The sequence below is a fragment of the Dreissena polymorpha genome, chromosome 4, assembly GCF_020536995.1.
Source record: "Dreissena polymorpha isolate Duluth1 chromosome 4, UMN_Dpol_1.0, whole genome shotgun sequence".
Taxonomy (NCBI): Eukaryota; Metazoa; Mollusca; class Bivalvia; order Myida; family Dreissenidae; genus Dreissena; species Dreissena polymorpha.
This window is the reverse complement of record NC_068358.1, coordinates 55800613-55822581: the sequence shown is the minus strand read 5'-3', so window position 1 is coordinate 55822581 and position 21969 is coordinate 55800613. Positions and strand designations below refer to the sequence as shown.

The window sequence follows — 21969 nt, the reverse complement described above, 5'->3', positions numbered from 1 at the left end:
ACTTTTTTCGTTTTGTTATTTAAAAACGAATGGTTTTTCACATGCTGTAGCAATCAAATTATCCGAGCATACACATATGTTATCACTCACAAAGAATTGAACCTTCATTTTCTTCGCAAATCTTTCAAATATTTTTCGATTACACCAGTTTGTATTTTTTATACTATGTACGTAATATATTTTCGTCATCTTTATTGTAAGTGTTTTGTGTTTGTTATAACGTGATATCGATTTGTTTTTATTGTGCACAGTGTGTTCTACACATAAATTACCAATTGCGAGTCTGGCACAAGTCTTACAAAAATTATAATCTGCTGTAAAATAAAAAATATGTTTGAGGTCTCAACAAGATACGATGTTTTTTACTTGGCAGTGCATGAAATTTATTTGCTTAAATTGCCAAATATTTAATAGGCAAGCACTAAAAATGCATGAATTGCCAAGCTTGTGCAATTCAGCGAAGATAAATTCATCCACAAAATTAATGTACAGAAACATACATTCACAAACATGAGAAACTTTATAAGTTGTGGCATAATGGCAAATGGAGTTTTTAAAAGCAATTCGATGATTTTTGCCGGTGTTACGATCAAATTTAACCGCTAACGACATTTGACTATGGATTACAACATACACTAGCTGCTGCATGCACAAAACATTGGTTTTTCATAGATTTTTTTAAAGAGATGAAGCCAATGCTTATGAGATGAGGCTAATGATAGGAGGTGGCGCCAATGCACGATGTATGAATTCACAGTCGTATGGCACTGACATCATCATATGATGTACATTTGATAGGTGATGTTATTTTTTGTATTTACTTTTTTTTCAACGTACATTCGTAGGCCCAACTCCTTTTAGAACATAAACATATTGAAAAAAGATGTACATATTTTTAAACACATAATTTATCAACTCAATTAATAAGTTTGCAACCCGAATAAAACAGGTTGTACGATATATACCAAAAGTATGTACTATTCAAGAAAACCAATAATTTAATTCTCAACATTCTAAAAATATTTAATCTTCAACATTTTGTTGTATGAAATAATTGCATAAAATAAATGCTAATTCACGAAATAAATATAAGACGATACTTCTGCTTGAAACGATGATTTGTGCCCCTTAATCCAAATGCATAATTTACTAAACGGCCAATATCAACGAATTTATATATGCTTATATATGTTGTTTTACCCATTATCAACTCCAAAAAATGTAGATAGCTCGGTCTTTTTCCTTTAACGATTTTTATTTACAAGTTAAATGTTCTTATCTCACTAAGACAAACGTTCCAATGTGTGTTGAATTAGTCAATTAAAAATGTAAAATATAAGTTCTGTAAACATAATACATAGAAACCATAAATAAAATTAGTCACTTTTAAGTAGCTATAAATGTGCATTGGCGCCACTTTGCCACTTCCTAGGCATTGGCTCCATCTCGTTTTGAAAAATAAAAATAATCTATAAGATTGGCTATAAGCCGATGTTTTTGTGCATGCATGTTCACATCCATCGATTTATGTATTTAGCGATTTAATTGGCTGGGAATGTGCTCCTCACACAGGCAAAATACCGTTACATCGATTTGCTTTTACAAACTCTACCATCCCACAACTATAAAGGTCCTCACGTTTCCAAATGGGCTTCAATTGTATGTTTCTGTAAGTGTTGATGCATTAAATCTTCTCTGAATTGCACTACATTTGCCGATTTTTTTCCGGCATAGCTGTATAAGCCAGCTTTTCACCTTACCTGACCTTTGTAAGTGTCCAATAAAATTCAAATAAAATTTCCCGCGGCTAGACACGAATGAATACACTTCATTTATTCCATTGGCATAGTTGAGCATACCACCAGAACATTGGAAACATGAACGCGTCTTTGTAACACTGTTTTACTGCGTGTTCAGCATGAAACAATTCTTATCTCTAATGAAAAGGCTTGATAGATAGAACAGTTTTACACTAAATACTCGAACATCAATACATTTTGTGCGTGCACCTTTTATTTTCAGAGAATTGCCAGCGCTAGAACGTTTGATCTCATTCATTGAACTCTTTACCTTTCACCAACTTCTACCACAATTAACGCCGTATATCTTTTTTTTTAAAGAAATTTCTGGTTAATAATGCGAAATATGTTGACCCCCCCCCCCCCCCCCCCCACCCCCACCCCCACACATAAAACCTACTCACCCTGTAACATTATCCGTGAAATTTCAAAACATCCGGTCCTTAGCGCCACCTCGGAAGTTTAGTAGCATTGGCTCAATTATTAATGCATCTAAAAGAGGCGGCGCCCTTGATTAACGGCCGTGTAGTGACTTCCCAGCCAGCCCTAAAGTTCGGGTGAAATATTGAGGAAAGACTAAAAGGTAACTAAAAGAAGTCTTTTTCGTAATAAGACATACTCTTTTAGATCTTTTTGTGTAAACCATCACACAGGCACACAAGAGCATTGAGTCACAATTTTCCCAAATTCTCATTCAGAAACGAAAATACTGTTACCAACTTAAGATATTCGGCGAATTTTGTTTGTCAACGATGAAAATCAAAGGTCCTCATTATATTTATGTTTTTCCGACAACGGGAACATGTTTCTTCGTTCATATGCTACTCGACTGGCAAATAGTTTCTTTTCTTTACCTTATCGTCGAAACCCACGGTATACTTCTATACTAAGTATGTATGTGAGTGTACAATAATGTATATTCTTGCGTGTCGGCGGATGATGAAAGTTTATAATTTTCTTGCGTGTCTGCGGATGTATTATGTAAGGACACGAGGGTGTGCCTCAGTACTCCTGCCCTATTAAATTGGTTCTTCTAGACTCTACTAGATTCAGCAGAAATTAAAATGGCATGTGTATCCAGACAAATGTCCCACGTGTCATTGCATGTTGAAACATGAACTATCATTGCTTTCTAGCGTTTGGGAAAAAACCGGACCTGGCCTGAAAAGTCACTTCTTTTAATAAATGAAGCAAGATATAAAAAACGTACACCGGACATTTTAATTTTAGAAGACATTGCTGCGTGTTAAGCATCGTACTTATTGGTATTATTTCAGTATCATGAATTTTAACTTTAAAATGAAGAATCAATTCGAGAATCGATCATACAGACCTTCAGAACTAGTAAAATAAATGAAAGTTTGTGTGCAATATTAGCACATAAAAACACAAATTAACACCCCTTTTTTCACAAAAAGATCATTTATTTAAATATTGAGATGGTACAGTTGATAACAACCTGCATGAACAGTGAAAAATGACATGATCCATTAAAAAAGAAACAATCACAATTTAAAGGAATTTGCACACAAGTTGACAATAAAGCAATAACAATACATTAAAATCTGTCTTGCACTTAAAATTTTAGTGTTTTTGCCCAAGCACGCAACATATGTTCGTACATTTTGTGGGGACTGCAATGTGGTTATTTGGCAGCTGTCAAGCCTTTTGATTATCCTCTGCACTCTGAAAGGACGTGCACTGCAATTTGACTGTCTGTACAGAAGCCTGTCTTCTCCCTCACACTAAGGATGTACACTGCCTGTATAATGGCTTCAGTGATTTCCCCCTAAACACTTTGGTGTGTATACCGAGTAGACTATCAGCATAATGTCCACCCTAGCACTCAATTGCGTGTTTGTGCACATCGGTGGGGCCTGCCTCAAGCAGTCCAAGGCTCTTCCTGCAGGTCTGCACAGACTTGCGGTCCCCGAGGGCCTCGTACAGGCGGCTGGCCTCTGAGATGAGTGTGGCACGGTCCCCAGGGCAGGCCATTAGGGGCTCGGGCAGGTGTCTTCCGGCCAGCAGGAGGGCCGCAGCCTGCTCCCTGTCTGGGCAGTCTCCCTCACAGTCGTCACTGGACACGTCTGAAATACATGAACCAAGGCATGAAAAATAACTGTAATACACCACAAAAAGTGTGACGGATAGAAGAATGGACATCGTGCAAGGCAGAGACCATTATCAGGAAAATGAGTTTAAGACCCAACTCAATTCAAACAAATAAGAAAATGAGCGCAAGAAAAAGTGGCGACTAAATGATCCTTCCTAAAGGGGAGCACTAAATGATCCTTCCTATAGGGGAGCACAAAAATCGTGATTTAGAAAAATAAAACCAATTAAATGTTCAAGCATACCTTTGTCCTCTTGTGATATGCGCCTTCGAATAATACTTCTATCCAAGAGTTGTTGGGTGCGAGCAGGATTAGCACCAGCCATCATACGGCTAGTTGCCTCATGAAGGAATACCTGAACACAGATGACAAAATGTGCTTTAATAAGATGATACGCTACAGGTGTTTACTTCAGCAGCAGCAGTTGTTCATGGGTGGTGAAAGCATCATTGAATGAGCTGACAAACACTTCACATTATTATTTGTAAAAAATTACTATCCTCAATTATTTTTTAATTATTATTTTCAAACAGATCCAGAGATAATAACTATGCATTTTATTCTATCAATATTTATAACTATTTAGGGACATTTATTAGCAGGAACCCACTAACTCCCAAAGATTTTTGCTTTTCCACATTTAAAGCGGAAACTATATCCAGTAAACAAGTAAAACTAAAACAACAACTGACAAAAACTGTGGTCGAAATGTTAGTTTATAACCATGCTATTAATTGTATGACTTTAAACAGAAATAAGTTTATTTTGGAATTATGAAAAGTATTTTACCCTGGGCAGCGCGGCCCTGTCCGTCTGTACGATGGTGCGAAGGCTGGCCAAGTCCTGCTGGAAGGCAATGAGCTCGGTTTGGGCACAACTGTCACCGCTCTCCTGCTTGCGCTCCCATACCTCTGTCCTGGTGGCCAGTAGCCAGTCACAGACCAGCAGCTCCAGGGACTGCAAACAACAGAGAACAACTATCAACCACAGGTACTGCAAATAACAAAGTACAACTATCAAACAGATACAGCAAATAACAGAGTAAAACTATCAGCCATAGGTATTGCAAATAAAATATAACAACTATCAACCACAGATAATGCAAATAACAGCGTACAACTGTCAACCACAGGTACTGCAAATTACAGAGTACAACTATCAAACACATATACTGCAAATAACAGAGTACAACTATCAGCCATAGATACTGCAAATAACAGAGTACAACTATCAGCCGCAGATACTGCAAATAAAAAAAAGAGTACAACTATCAACCACAGATATTGCAAATAACAGAGTTCAACTATCAACCACAGAAACTGCAAATAACAGAATACAACTATCAACCACTGATACTGCAAATAACAGAGTGCAACTATCAACCACTGATACTGCAAATAACAGAGTGCAACTATCAACCACTGATACTGCAAAAAACAGAGTACAACTATCAACCTTAGGTACTTCAAACAACAGAGTACAATTAGCAACCACAGATACTGCAAATAACACAATACAACTATCAACCACTGATACTGCAAATAACAGAGTACAACTATCAGATACTGCAAAAAGCAGAGTACAACTATCAACCATAGGTACTTCAAACAACAGAGTACAATTAGCAACCACAGATACTGCAAATAACAGAATACAACTATCAACCACTGATACTGCAAATAACAGAGTACAACTATCAGCCATAGTACTGCAAATAACAGCGTACAACTGTCAACCACAGGTACTGCAAATAACAAAGTGCAACTATCAAACACAGATACTGCAAACAACAGAGTACAACTATCAACCACAGGTACTGCAAACAACAGAGTACAACTATCAGCCATAGTACTGCAAATAACAGCGTACAACTGTCAACCACAGGTACTGCAAATAACAAAGTGCAACTATCAAACACAGATACTGCAAATAACAGAGTACAACTATCAGCCATAGATACTGCAAATAAAAGAGTACAACTATCAACCACAGATACTGCAAATTACAGAGTTATACTATCAACCACATATATTGCAAATAACAGAGTAAAACTATCAGCCACAGATACTGCAAATAAAAGAGTACAACTATCAAACACAGATAGTGCAAATAACAGAGTTCAACTATCAACCACAGATACTGCAAACAACAGAGTACAACTATCAACCACAGGTACTGCAAACAACAGAGTACAACTATCAACCACAGATACTGCAAAAAACAAGAGTACAACTATCAACCAAACAGGTACTGCAAATAACAAGAGTACAACTATCAACCACAGGTACTGCAAATAACAAGAGTACAACTATCAACCACAGGTACTGCAAATAACAGAGTACAACTATCAACCACAGGTACTGCAAATAACAGAGTACAACTATCAACCACAGGTACTGCAAATAACAAGAGTACAACTATCAACCACAGGTACTGCAAATAACAGAGTACAACTATCAACCACAGGTACTGCAAATAACAGAGTACAACTATCAACCACAGACTTTCAACCATACCCTGATACCACTACTAAAGTTTTTCATTACCTTCATAAACTTAAAATTATACTGGTGATTGCAATTCAAAGGTGGTGAAACTTGTATTTGCCCTGTTAGGTAAACGTTTAGCATTTTTATTAAGTAACTTTTAAGTTCAAAAATCATTAATGGTTTATTGTATTCAAGGTTTTTTGAGTCAGTATACAGATATCCAGATAGTATCCAGATATTGATTTCAGATGCTATTTCCCTCTTAATTATTACACAAATTCCTATGCTGTCAAATATCACAATATGCAGTCCAGACTCCACTTCATTCCAGCAACTTCTTTATACTCTTTAACTTTTGTTGTTATTTCAATCTGTTATCTTTTATTTTTTAAGTAAACATAACAAGAGGAAATTCACAAGTATTATGATGGTTTATTTTATTCCTAAAATCTACCTCCTGTGCTAACTGGTACCCATATCACAACAAGCAGTCCATTTCGTCCCAGCAGCATCCTCTCAATTCTAGTACCAATATGAACATAAGCTGGTAACCTTGCAATATATTCCACATCTTTCTCGGGTCAGATGGGGACATCTATTGGTGTTCCATGACGTTTTAACAAAAGTAATTATTGCATTGCAGAAACACTGCAAATATTGCACAATGCAATGCAACTACAATGCACAATCACCAATGCTTTGATTCAATCCATCATTCCATCAGTGATTTATTTTTGTGTGAAGATCAGCCGTCATTACTCTTCAAATCTTTAGTGAGCTTCATTCAATATACAATCCCTGTCTTTTTCAGCATCAGCATTACTTGTCTCGCAAAGCCGTCCAATTAACACCTTGATTTTCTTTTACCTACATAATTGTACATTTTCAGAACCATCGCACATGACTTTGAATATTCTTAAGTCGGCTCTTTGACTTCCTAATTCCAATTTTTGGTACCTCACACAAGGTACTGCAATGTTGGAATTGTTTCCAGATGTTTTCCAAATAATAATCTGAAATGTCTAGATGACTGATGGCATTTTAGAATGACTGGTCAGCAGAAATACAAGGAATATTGTCTTGTCGTACCTGTACAATGGCGGTGTTCTGGGAGGTGTAGGAGAGTTTCAGTGTCTCTCTGAGGAGCCTGCCAGCACGGTCACACTGGCGCAGCACACCTGCAAGCTGACTGGGAGACCGGGCACACTGAAGGTTCCTCCTAGCACGGTAGCATACCAACACACACCGTGGTAGAGGGTCCCTGAAAGTAGCAGAACTTGTACTTAAACATTGAACAGAATTATAACCAGCTTTACCACCGGCTTTTTAATGACTTACATCCAAATATGACAGGCGTGAATTTTAAAATCTATGATAGATAACTTCTCTGCGTAAGGTAAATTCTAGTGTTTCAAGGTTTAAGGGTAAGAAATATTTGTTCTGTACCTCAGATGCTATTCTCAACAGTGACTTTGTATTTTCAATTTTAAAAGGTTCAAATAACACTCAAGACTTCATGTTTTATTAAACAATGTCTTGGCAATCACAATGATTTAGGTCAAGCAAAACAATTACGAAAAAACAACTACTCTGAATGATATAATTTTTGTGGGAAAGCATCAATCAGTTGGTAACATCGTTCTACATTCTCATCGTCGCCAATCAGCCAGTATGCAGCCACTGATGTAACTGCTGCCCACCACTTGGTCACCTCAGCACTTTCTGAATTTAAAATCAATTGTTATGAACAAAAACCGCTGAAATCCATTTTATTTTGAAGAATCAAATTAATCTTCAGATCACTAAAAATAAAGATATTAACATTAAATCCTGGCAAAGAAGTAAAAGAAACACCAATGACTGCCATTGTTCAAGTTAAATTTGGAAAAGTACCGGTACAGGCCCAATGGAAAAATTAGCGCATAAACAGAAAATAGAAATAGGGAAAATATGTTCTACCGTGAAAACATTAATATTCGTCAGACATTAATTTAAGTCTTTTTCGTCCTTCGACCGATGGACGAATTCAAGATCCTAACGAACAATCATGTCCCATATTTGAAACAAATAAGACTGAATTACCATAGGCATGAGGCATTTAAATCCAGCATAATCCACGCATAAACACAGGGCTCGAAATTAACACTCGCACACTCGCAGAAAAAAGATTGCAAGGTAAGTTAAACGCCACTAGTATTTTTTGCAAGTAAAGAAATACTGAAAAAAATGAATTATATTGCTAAATGCGTTTGACGGCATAAACGCTTAACCGTAGGTCAATTTTTGGAACGTCCAAATACCCATATGCGGAAGAGCGCACCTTGTTTGTAGACTGGTATACTTATAGTACAGATACCCGGATGGTATTGATACAAAGAACATGAAACAGTCGACTATTCACACTCAAGTTAAATCCGGTTTTGACACAAAGGGGTGTACATTATACAGTGTACTGACAACTGACATTTCGTGTAAAAAGCGAATGCAATAAGGCTGTATCGAATGCGTCGACTTCGTTTAGGTAGAATAGTGTTGATTAGCGCTAATTGTTAACAACTTTATTACCCATTGTGTATTGTGTTTTTCAGGGGTGTTGCAGATTATACAGCTAACACGCGGCGAATCCGGATTAAAGACAATACTATTAAACGCAATTAAAATATGACGATGTGTGATCAACACCTGACTGAAATATATTCTGCGCTTTTATTACAAATTAATAAAGAACATATTAATTTGTGTTTGGTTGTCCATGATTGTAATGGAAAAAGACTAATTGGAAATTGGCTTCGTTGTTTAAAACACTCGTTAACAGTTATTCAGTCCCACTTATCCGCTAATCATAACAAAGAACATGTCAATGACATAAAATAATAAGGGACAGTTACTATCACCTGAAATAACAGACTTGTTAATTGGCATATGCCAAACAAGGCCCACCTCCTGCAAGTGACTACCAAGTGTAACCCGTCTTTCTCCAGCACGATTTTTTCGCAACCGCGTATTACATGTATTACAAACATTACAAACAAATCAGACGCTTTTTTTTTCAAAACCAGAAATGGACGAATTAAAGTGCTGACGAAATAGTCATTTTTTTAAAAAGGACGAAATTTCGTGCTGACGAAAATAAATGGTTTAACAGTATGTCTTCAAGTTACCAATTTAGGGTATTTTTAATTGCTTTTACTTTATTGCACATTACCATTGCGATTTTTTTTAATTTAAAGACAAGCATTCCTTTTTAATTTAAATAAAAACGTTGACAGCAAATCAATGGAAAGTTACAAAGGAAATGGTCAGATCAAATGCACTGGTCCATCAAACTAGTCCAGATTTAAAGGAAAAAGGTGCTCATGCTTCCAAACATTTTTTGGAATTTATTTGTTCACTCGCCAACAACACAATTGGGACAAAACTTTTTATTTGTCCTCCATAGGGAAATTGTCCTCCATTGGGCAACTGCCATTAACCAGTTTATTACTTTTCTTGACCCACTATTCGGTTGTCCTGGATAATCAAACTACAGTTTATTCTGAGCTCAGGCTTACCAGAGTTCTTGAAGGCTGATGTCACGGTGAGGACAGTGTCCCGGTGGTGTTGCTGGGACACCTCAGTCATGAGCTGGCTGTACAGGAGCACCTCTGTCAGGCCGCCACCATTCTCACAGCTGTGATACCCAGCACCTGTAAGGGCGTGTAAGGAACGCTCCAGAAGGTGCTCACAAAACTGCTGAGTCACCTGGGAAAATGGGTCCGCTACAAATGGACAAAAACATTTGGTTAACAAAAATGATCAGATCATCAGGACAATCTTACTTCAATTGAAAACACACTTTAACATTAATAATTACTTCATTAAGTGTATACAATGTAAAGGCACCTGGAGCAACTTATAAAGAATCCATGAAACAGCACTCAAATAAGTTTAAATCAGTTTAATAACCGATACAAGCAAAGCATTTGACTTAGATGTCACATTCTTGGTAAAGAAATCATAAATATCTCAACTTACCTTCTGGTGGGCTTCCTGTGAACATGGTGTCTTTAGAGCCCAGTGTCCAGTCCTGGTCCACATAGAAGCGGTGTCCCTCAGGCTGACACAGCCACTGGAGGCTGCCTGGGATCTGCTCTCTGCTGTGAGACATCGTGGCTCGAGCAAGGCTCAAGAAGTAGCGCTGCAATTTATGAATTGTATAACACTTTACCAACAAAATCAAAACTGAATTACTTTCATACCTTCACGTCCTTTGCTGAAATACTATAGGCTTCTTTTCTTTTAAAATGCCTGAATAGATGTGTTGAGAATGCTGCTGTTTTTTTCTTCTAAATTTATATCTGCATTAAACAGAAAACTAGATTCATAAACAAATTATGAAAGGAAAATCCAACTTGATGATTTTAGAAATTAAGACTTTAACTTATTTTTTTTTATTAGACACCAATAAATTTATCAATTTCTTACAGAGAACCACTTAAGCTTTCCGACGGACAGTCTCAGTGCAATTGAAGTGTAGACCTCTGCCTTGACAGCAGGGGGCGTGGCCTCTCCTGATGCCTCGGCCATGTTCACTGCACACAGGCCCAGGTTGACACCCCATACATCACTGCCTGGGATCAAACCTGCAGCGAACACAATCACATTCATCTTACACGCCTGTAATACAATCTATATGACACATACTAGTACATTAAATCCTAAAATTTTAATGGCAATCATCAATTCCATTTAGATCTCATTCAATCTGAATGTATTATTTAAATTAATAAATCTTATATTTGACCCACCATGCATAGAAATAGTCTATAAAGTATTGATTTTCAATTGTATACATCATGTGTTAAGACTTCCAAATGTTTCTTTACCAGCTAAGTGCAGCTGATGAAGCCTAAAGTAGGCCAGTGCTGCTTGTTTGGCAGAGTTCTTCCTGTCTGATACGTCATCCAGCTGCCTCCAGATGTGAAGGCCGGACGCTGCCAGCCAGCGCCCCACATACAGTTTGTGCAGGACCTGTCTCACCAACTGCCAGAGCATGCTGGCTGCCAGATCCAGTTTCGAGGTGGGCAAGGGGCGTCTGAGGGCTAGTAGAGCCAGCTTCCATTGGTTGGCTGCAGATATGTAGTCTCCCTGGAAATAGTATACTTACATTTGAGGAGGAACATGTGATAAGAAACAAGCAGTGCTTTTTATAAGTTCAAATCCTGCTATATTTGCTCCAGGTTTTCAATGTTTAGTGAAATTGAGGGTTAAATTAATTTGTTACTATAAAACTTCCCACAATTAATTTCCTGAAATTTTAACAACAAGCAAATTCGTTGAATTGATATCCCCCGCCAATATGCTTCTGAACACAAAAGTGTTATATTTGACACTCAAAAAAGCATTTTTTCAAGATACAAAGGGCCATAACTCCTTTATTAACAGATGATGTACAATGCCATTTGGCGTGCATCATCCTCTTATTCATATATATACTCATACCAAGTTTCAATGAAATCCGCCAAAGCACTTCCAAGATATGGCTCGGGACATAAGTGCCGGACGGACGGAAAGACGGACGGACAACACCCAAAACAATATCCCTCCGCCTATGGCAGGGGATAATAAGCTCTATGCTATGATGGCGCTAAGAAAAAAAACTTAGTAGCAAAATCTAGGGGTGTCCTGGGGCATGCCCCTCCTCGAAAATTGTTGGATCCCAGATCTTTTGTGGTGCGTTTTTCGGCTATTTCCTGAGCAAAATTAAGACTTTTTTTTCTGAAATTAGCCCTTTTTTGCTTGAAGTTTTTTTCTTCGCTGTTGAGCCACTTGCTGACATTTTGCAGCCGATTTTTTTTGTTTACATAGAACCCGGTGGCGTAGTGATAATGATACATTAACACCGTTAACAGTTTTCGGTACATTTGATATTTAGGTTAGAAATGACTACAAGATGGACATGATGGCCCTGAATCGCTCACCTGACTAACAAAATACAATCCCAACCCAGATTTCATCAAGATAAAAATTCTGACCAAATTTCATAAAGATTGGATGAAAACTGTGACCTCTATTGTCTACACAAGATTTTTCTAATATTTGACCTACTGACCAAGTTTTTGACCCCAGGTGACCCAAATACAATCCCAACCCAGATTTCATAAAGATAAACATTCTGATAAAATTTCAGATTGGATGAAAACTGTGACCTCTATTGTCTAAACAAGGTTTTTCTATTATTTGACCGCTTGACCTAGTTTTTTACTCCAGATCACCCAAATACAATCCCAACCCAGATTTCATCAAGATAAACATTCTGACCAAATTTCATAAAGATTGGATAAAAACTGTGACCTCTACTGTCTAAACAAACAAATTGTTGACGGTTTTTCTATTTTTTTACCTAGTGACCCAGTTTTTGACCCCAGATGGCCCAAATACCATCCCAACCCAGATTTCATCAAGATTAACATTCTGACCAAATTTCATTAAGATTGGATGAAAACTGTGACCTCTATTGTCTACACATGGTTTTTCTAATATTTGACCTAGTTTTTGACCTAGTGACCTAGTTTTTGACCCCAGATGACCCAAATACAATCCCAACCCAGATTTAATCAAGATAAACATTCTGACCAAATTTCATAAAAGATTGGATAAAAACTGCGACCTCTATTGTCTACACAAGATTTTTCTATTATTTGGCCTAGTTTTTGACCTAGTGAACTAGTTTTTGACCCCAGATGACACAAATACAATCCCAATCTAGATTTCATCAAGATAAACATTCTGACCAAATTTCATAAAGATTGGATGAAAACTGTGACCTCTACTGTCTACACAAACAAATTGTTGACGTTTTTCTATTATTTGACCTAGTGACCTAGTTTTTTACCTCAGATGACCCAAATACAATCCCAACCCAGATTTCATCAAGATACACATTCTGACCAAATTTCATAAAGATTGGATGAAAACTGCGACCTCTATGGTCTACACAAGGTTTTTCAATTATTTGACCTAGTTTTTTACCCCAGATGACCCAAATACAATCCCAATCCAGATATCATCAAGATACACATTCTGACCAAATTTCATAAAGATTGGATGAAAACTGTGACCTCTACTGTCTACACAAACAAATTGTTGACGTTTTTCTATTATTTGACCTAGTGACCTAATTTTTTACCTCAGATGACCCAAATACAATCCCAACCCAGATTTCATCAAGATACACATTCTGACCAAATTTCATAAAGATTGGATGAAAACTGCGACCTCTATGGTCTACACAAGGTTTTTCAATTATTTGACCTAGTTTTTTACCCCAGATGACCCAAATACAATCCCAATCCAGATATCATCAAGATACACATTCTGACCAAATTTCATAAAGATTGGATGAAAACTGTGACCTCTACTGTCTACACAAACAAATTGTTGACGGACGCACGCACACACGCCGGACATCACACGGTCACATAAGCTCACCATGTCACTTCGTGACAGGTGAGCTAAAAACAGCCCGCCGTCTCTGTAGTAATTATATGACATTTTATGAAATCCAAACATTACTTTTTTAATTTTTTTTTTTTTTAAGAAATGCGTGAGAAATTACTAAGTCAGCGTGAGACCTTCATTACATGCCAAAAACCGTGAGACTCACGGCGAAACCGTGAGACTTGACAGGTATGATTTCATAACTGACTTGGGCTAGCATCCAATGTCGCTCATTGGAGATATGCAGGGTTGCATCTAGAAAAAAACAAAGATAGGGGTTCTGGCCCCCCTCACTTTCAAGAAAGGCTTGATCCCCTCTTACATTTAAAAGAGGGGGACTCAAAGAAAAGATTAATTAATCTAGACCCACACAAATCTCTTTAAAGAACCAACATTGTATAAACTAGGAATATGTTCAACGTATGTTCATATTGAAACTATCCCGAACTTGTCAGTTCATAAAAATTGAAGAAAAAAAATCAAAAATATAGTTAACTGTAGAACTTTGAAACTGTTTTAAATTGTTTATATACACTGGTTAGATAAGACGTTTACGATTCTGCATTCGCATCTGCACTATTTGAGACATCCTGCGATCGCGAACCTAACATTTGGTCATTTCCTGGGCTTACATTATTCTGTCCCCTTTCTTTTCTAAAGAACTGTGTTAATTTCTGTTGCTTCAACTTTCCTTCTTCGTTTGAAGCATCCATTTTTCCAGGAATCCGCAACTCACTTTCTAACTCTGTCTTTCAAGTTGCATAGCGACCATAAAGGGAAGTAACTCTTATCAACTTTTTTAGCCAATCAAAATCGCTGTTTCTTGGGAAATTAGTTTATAGTGGCTATGTCAATTATGCCATAACTCCGCCCATCTTATTAAATGACAATTCCGTCATGGTTGATTCGATAACATTGAATCGTAACATCTATAGGTCATTACACGGCAGGCTTCAGTGATTCAGTTATCACGTAAATCGCTGACATGTTCGAACAAGATGTGTCTGTGAAACACAATGTCCCCCTATATGATGTTTGACCTTGAAGGATGACCTTGACCTTGTGAAGGATGACCTTGACCTTTCACCACTCAAAATGTGCAGCTCCATGAGATACACATGCATGCCAAATATCAAGTTGCTATCTTCAATATTGCAAAAGTATTCATAAAATAAGTGATTTGTGCCACATATATTTGACCTCTGACCTTGAAGGATGACCTTGACCTTTCACCACTCAAAATGTGCAGCTCCATGAGATGCACATGCATGCCAAATATCAAGTTGCTATCTTCAATATTGCAAAAGTATTTATAAAATAAGCGATTTGGGCCACATATATTTGACCTCTGACCTTGAAGGATGACCTTGACCTTTCACCACTCAAAATGTGCAGCTCCATGAGATACACATGCATGCCAAATATCAAGTTGCTATCTTCAATATTGCAAAAGTATTCATAAAATGAGCGATTTTGGCCACATATATTTGACCTCTGACCTTGAAGGATGACCTTGACCTTTCACCACTCAAAATGTGCAGCTTCATGAGATACACATGCATACCAAATATGAAGTTGCTATCTTCAATATAGCAAAAGTTATTGCAAAATGTTAAAGTTGGCGCAAACAGACCAACAGACCAACAGACAGGGCAAAAACAATATGTCCCCCCTACTATAGTGGGGGACATAAAAAGTCTGGTTGCAGTGTAAAGCGTGACAAATTAAGACATTAGCCATGCGGATTATCGACCTAAGCGGTCGTCCTTATCCCCTGGGGCCTTTCCGGTAAGGGTATTATCTGTGTAATTTTATCGATGTTTCTGGCGATTTATACGGCCTGAAAACAGGCATTTAGATTGTGCATTTGAAAAGGATATGGTCTATTTTTTTTGAATCGCCAATTTCATGAAAATCTTATTTTTAATCGCCAGCCAGGAATTGTAATCGCCAATGGCGATTTCGGCGATCGGTAAGTCTAACGCAGCTATCGAAAATAAGCCTTAACCGTCACTTTAACGTAACAGCATAACAGAAATTGGATAAAACAAACAGCAAGACTGAAATCCGTGTAAAACCACATAACATTGTATCATTGCTGTATCAAGCCCAGCCCATGTCTGACCCCCCATTCTCCCTACCCTGGCTGTGTCCTGCTCTGCCTGGTGACTGTGTCTCCAGTACGCTACCGCTGCCTCACTGTTCTTGCTGGTGACTGGTTCCCCGTAGATGAAGAGGCGGGCCAGCACCCATGCCACCACCAGACCATTCACCAACCACATGGCCACCGTGGACAGCAGACCAGTGTTCAACACACTCCAGCTCTCTGTGAAAAACAAACAGACGTTATGGACATAGACATAATAAATAGTTTCGAAGAATGAAAATGAATAGAAATTTAATATTAACCTACCGGTAACTAGTATACAGTTCCATAGCAAAACAGCAATTTAATTGCTATTTTCCACAAATGTGGCAAAAACAGGTCTAGAAGCAATTTATGTTGCACAAAACATAAGGCCATTGATACAATTTTGTTTTCTAAGTGTAAAGAGACTGTGAGCTGTGAGACATTTATCCAAGCTGTTATGACAAATTTCTGGAACACTTTTACTGGCAAAATTATCAAATAGCGATATTTAAGCAAGAATTCATTTCACCAATACCGTTTCTTAGTCAATCATAAATTAAAAAAAAAGCTTACCAGAATTCAAGTCAACAGAGGCTTGAAGTTGTCTGCCTGCAAAACCGGACTCGTATGTGGCCCCATGGTGGACTCCCACAGAACTCAGAATGGCACCAAATGGGTTGAATGCGAGAACCCCCAGCATAAACACACACAATGTAAACCTGGTCTTGTCGGCCATTCCACCAGTACCAAAACTTGTAATGGGGCTCTGGGATGAGTCTATCGAGATAATATTAGACAGATAAATAGCATTATATCAGGGCAATTGCATCAAAAGCTAACTGAAACAAGCTTTGGCCTTTTTATGGGTAAAACCAGTACCAGTGTCTTTAAGAGATCTTAAGAACGCTCCCACATGTGGAATCAAACCTATGACCTCCCAGTACCTATGCAGACATCATATATACTACAACACTGCAACATTGAAGAACATGGTATGCTTCATATTGATGGTGATACTTCATTTGATTTTTTAAAGAAAACGATATTCATTGATTCAAAATTAAAAACAAAACAAATTAATGGTATATGGATTAAGAAATGTGTAACACCCACCCATTTCATCATAAGCTGGACTGCCTGGTGAAGAAATGTCGGTATCACTGTTAACATCTGAAGTTGGTGGCGTCATGTAACCCAGGTCGTCCATTGACGTGTCCTGTGATAACTGCAGCAGCTCTTGCAGGTCTAGAACATAAGATACACTAGGTAACTATACCATCCGGCACAAATTACCTTCACACTTAATCTAATGGCCTAGGGTTGAATAATTAGGTATATACAGAATGTTGGCATTTTTAAAGATTTAAGCAACACCTGACATTGGGAATATGACACGCATGCTTGAAAATCATATTCAAGGGATGTAAACATGTATAAGATTATGAAATATGTGCACATTTTTGAAGGGGATTAGTTTAGTCCTGCTACCTATGACATGTAAGGCACTTCCAACTGATAGTGCTATATTCACACAAGAAATGTGTCAGTAGGTTATGGATGCCCCCACATTCCATACTGTCTGAAACCTACACTTGTCTGAAAAAAAGAAGGTGCTGAAGTTCACTCGCTGGTTAATATGTTTGTAAAGTTAAAGCCCTCTAGAAGCAAATTTGCTAGTTGTTTAATTGTACATTAAGTTTGAGAAATCCAGAAGCAATAATTTTTTAGTAGAGCCATTACTCCAGTTATGTCAAATATATCAGAAGCAATATTTGGAGGGGCAAAAGTTTGCATGCTTATAAAATTATTTGCAAAGTTTCATCTGTCTAGCATGCGCCACACAAAAAGAAGAACAGATTGACAAGAGTCAATCTATATGCCCCCACCCACAAAGTCATTAGTGGGACATAACACGTTTAACATTGAATCTTACTTTGTTTTCGAGCAGCCATTTTCAGCTGTAAATTTTCCTTCTTGAGACGTTCATTGTGGTTTTTCAAATGATTGATGTAATCTATGGCCTTGCGAAGAATTGCAGATTTGTTGAGCTGAAAATTACAAGAAAGATGCATATAAAGAGTAAGTGTTGAACTTGATAAATGATAACAAGCAGTATGGTCTTTCATAATACCAAAAAAAACTAACTGAAAAAGACTAATCAGAACAATTAGTTTAGTTCCCTTCTGTGTTATTATGATCCCTATAGTAAGTTCAGTTTCAGTTGTTGTAACTGCAAATCCAGCAATTCATTTGTGTTTTCATCCAATTCCGCTTGTCCATGTCAGCTATACCAGCCATGTCCTCTTCAGTATTACACTGGCCTTCATAGCTGGCTATCATTCCACTTTTCCAAAAATTTCTGGTGATTCAGGTCTTTAAATATATTACTTGCCTCCTGCTCAGTATTTTGTAACATATTTAATGAAAAATGCAAAGTGTTGTCACGTCTATATAATAGATAATATTTTGCTGCGTCTTTATTAAAGATTAATATTTCCGTGGAATTCACAAGCGTCCACTAACACTTCTGTTGTTTTTTTATACACATTGATAATTTGTAACAGGAATTTTCCTCCATGAAGAATATGGCCATCATAACAAAGTATTACCTAAACATTACCTTAACACCTTATATTATGTTGTATAAATAATACATAATTTAAAGTTTACAAATTAGATTTGATCTACCAGTATCATAAAATTGTCTCACTATTAACATTTTTCTTTGTCTTCTGTAAACACGTCGAGTTCCGTTGCATATCCATGACAGTTACACTTCAAAATATCACGCTGTATTTGCAAACGCTGTTATTGCAATGCAGGAGCATTGTGCACCAATACACACGCAATGCAACTACAATGCACTACAGCAGGTGCAACTTGGTACTCCCATTTCCAGCTGTTCCTGCCTTTCACCATAGCAACTGTCGAGGCTCTTTCCAGAACACACACTGGTTGCTCTTAGTAACACAAATCTCTGACTTAAAATAGCTATTATTCAAAATAAAACAGAGGTTTTCTAAATTAAAAAAAGAAAGTTTAAAGCATGATAGTTACACGTTACCTTGGCTTCTGTCCCAGCAACTAGGTCTTTCAGCTCAGTGATTTTGTCATTGATACTTAGTCTGTATCTTTTTTCTATGGCATTGTGAGATGTTTTCTTCTCCCCTTTCACTGGCTTCCCAGACACTTTGGTTTGGTTCAGTCTGTTGATTGGGATTTTCTCATTCTCTACCACCTATTGCATAGAAAAAAGCTTGTTTTCTTTTAGTTTTCAAATGTTCCTTTTCAACTGTGGTTCCTTACAAAAATATATAATGTTTACTAAAAAGTTATTAAATATTAGTATTTAACTAATTTGATTCATAACACAAAAATTGTAATATAATAGAGTAATCATACTTGAATTGGGATGTTTGCTGTAACAATTGTGCTGCCACTTTTCATCATGGTCTGTAGGGTGTGTACAGGTTTTTGATCAAGTGAGCTTGAATGCACTTGCAATGGTGACAGGCTTGGCTTGATAGATATGGGGGATGTTGTCTGGATAAATGTGGGTGAGGAGCTGTGCTGGAGGGTGGTGACAGAGGACTGGCTCTGTATGCAGATAGGACTGGATGTTTGTCCCAGGCTCTGAGGCACAGACAACTGCTGCGGTGCAACAGCAGTGCTGTCCATACCCTTGAGAAGACTTTGCAACTGGGAAAGCTGTGCAAACAAGACAAGGCACACAGTTTATGTCCAATGTGATTTTGCACATTAAATCAAATATAATTTATTTTTGTTCTTTTATTCTAATGTTCCAGATTTTCTAACATGCTATCATTTTATAATTTAAACTGTACAATATCATACCACTTGCAAACAATTCATGTTTTCAATAATAGAACTAACCTGCATAACAGTCCTTGGATCAACTGTAGTTTGCTGTTGTGGCTGTTGAGCCAATGCATTCTTAGCATTGTTTTGTCTTTGAATTTCTAGTAAAAGCAACAATTTAAGGTGTTCACTTGTTAAAGTTACTTTCTGTTGCTGCCTCTGTTGTTGCCGCTGCTGTTGTTGTCTTTGTTGTTGGTGCTGTTGAAGCAACTGTAGCAACTGCAAAGAATTCTGTTGTGTTGGTTGACTCTGGGTATTTGCTGCCAATGCTACTTGTTGAAGCTTCTGAGCACTGCTGATTGGAGTATTAACACATTGTGTTTGGGGTACAGTAGTCACTGACAAAGTGTCAAAGAGATTATCATTATTAAACATCAAGTTCACATCATTGTTGCACTGCTGACTTGTTGGCTGTAGATGAGAAAGCAAAAGCTGCTCACCCAGCTCAAAATCAGATGGTTCTTCCTTCACAACTTGGGATTGTGACAGGTTTAAATGTGGATCTTGAAACAAAATGTCTGTATTCAATGGGTCCTGAACTGTATCGAATGCATAGTCTGAATTTCCATCAGGACAAATGAACTTGACAATATCTGAAAATACATAAATAATTGGGCTTGTTAATTGGACACCTGCAAGGATAGTTATTCCTCTAAGCCAAACAGGACTCGAGGGCTGAACGGAAAACTGCAGTATCTCCTTCTTTACTTAATATGAGTTACAACAGTCTTCCGTTCAGACTCGACTGGTGTGTGAGCTGTAGAAAATACATCCTATATGATTGCCTTATACTGAGGGAAGCCTAATTTCAATCACTTTTTTACATTAAGAACACGGCTCTCGTGATGATGTCACAACCATTCGCTCCAAGTATTTTGTTTCACTAACATGACTATGCTTGAAAATACATCGACACGCCTAAATCAGAAAAAACAAGTATAATTGCATTTCAAAACCTCACTTCAACTGAAAAAAACAAAATGTATCCCTATTCCATTCAATTTTTTGGTTCTCTTTATTTATTTCACATAAAGTGAAGCAGAAGACTGTTAACAAAACACTTTCATATATCCAATATATTTTAAATATATTTTTTTTACTTTTTCCCGATTCTCAGTAAAAGTTGCATGGAACAATCTATCAGCGCACATCACGAAAATAGGTCTTAATTTACAATTGAAATCGGCGAAACGTTGTTCATAAAAGTTTAAACAGGTTATTGTTAAACAAGAACAGTAACGAGTTATTTTCAGTCTGACATTACTAAATGTATGTACATTTATTTAAACTTTTTAATAGGAACAGAATAAAGAATACCATCAATATCTTCTAAATTGCCGTTGCCATAGGAATTTGAAGTCAAAAAGTCTGGTCCCAAGTCAGGAAAACCGTCAGCTCCATACGTCCAACCTAGCTGATCGGCCATCGTTGTTGTTTTGACAGAATGACACCACATTAGGTCAACCAATCAAAATACATCATTCTATGGGGTGATTGTAGCACGAGGCTAACTGACCCGGAAGTATTTGCGGCCACTATAATTAGAGATTCCGTGACCAATCGGTGAAATCCGACATCAATAATAACACTCTGGATCAGCAGACGATTTATTTCATAAATCAATATCTTACGGAGGAATCCGAGATAGCCGATGTATCACGATTGCAATAATAATACACCCAATCGGTTATTCCCGCGAAAAATCAAAGCGCTAAAGGTATTGTAGTTCTCATAGTTGTTCTGTCTTTGTACGTATTTAATATCACATACAGTCACAGGGTATGAAGGTCAACTTTTTAACATAGGCCAATCAAACGGCCAAGATAAATGCAAACACCTATGTAATTTACATTTAATTGCTCTGGTGAGATATGAAAAAAAAAATGAGGAAAATGACATTGACTTACAATCTCTCATAATTTTTATACACGGTGGCATAAAGGTGATACAGGAAATGTTTTATTTAACGGTCTCTATGACGTGCAGACGCCATAGCTATGACGTGCGCACGCGATAGCTATGACGTGCGAACGCGAAATCTATGACGTACGTGTGCACGCGATAGCTATGACGTGCGC

The 21969-nt window shown here is 37.4% G+C and overlaps 1 protein-coding gene across 2 annotated transcripts; it reads right to left on the bottom strand.

The window, feature by feature from the left end:
* Positions 1 to 3202: 3202 nt before the first annotated feature.
* On the bottom strand, positions 3203 to 21376 carry LOC127877738 (sterol regulatory element-binding protein 1-like). 2 transcript variants are annotated; one of them, XM_052423923.1, is made up of 17 exons: positions 21209 to 21376; positions 19907 to 20484; positions 19415 to 19720; positions 19077 to 19250; positions 17946 to 18060; positions 17126 to 17257; positions 16586 to 16789; positions 16023 to 16207; positions 11268 to 11529; positions 10867 to 11024; positions 10417 to 10579; positions 9954 to 10160; positions 7992 to 8124; positions 7492 to 7663; positions 4703 to 4870; positions 4157 to 4268; positions 3203 to 3886 (listed from the first exon to the last, which is right to left on the bottom strand). In XM_052423923.1, exons 1-17 carry the CDS (start codon positions 21345 to 21347, stop codon positions 3639 to 3641), a joined length of 3456 nt encoding a protein of 1151 aa, XP_052279883.1. In that variant the 5' UTR covers positions 21348 to 21376; the 3' UTR covers positions 3203 to 3638. The 2 variants fall into 2 exon arrangements, with proteins under 2 accessions (XP_052279883.1, XP_052279884.1); XM_052423924.1 differs by lacking the exon at positions 19415 to 19720.
* Between the last annotated feature and the right edge of the window lie 593 nt (positions 21377 to 21969).

Excerpts from the sequence above, each read along its gene's own strand:
- LOC127877738 (XM_052423923.1), bottom strand. The coding sequence starts at position 21,347 with ATGTGGTGTCATTCTGTCAAAACAACAACGATGGCCGATCAGCTAGGT. Across the intron at positions 16,790-17,125 it reads TCCAGCTTATGATGAAATGG|ACTCATCCCAGAGCCCCATT; the intron begins GTGGGTGTTACA and ends TTATCTCGATAG. Across the intron at positions 11,530-16,022 it reads CAGAGCAGGACACAGCCAGG|GGAGACTACATATCTGCAGC; the intron begins GTAGGGAGAATG and ends TACTATTTCCAG.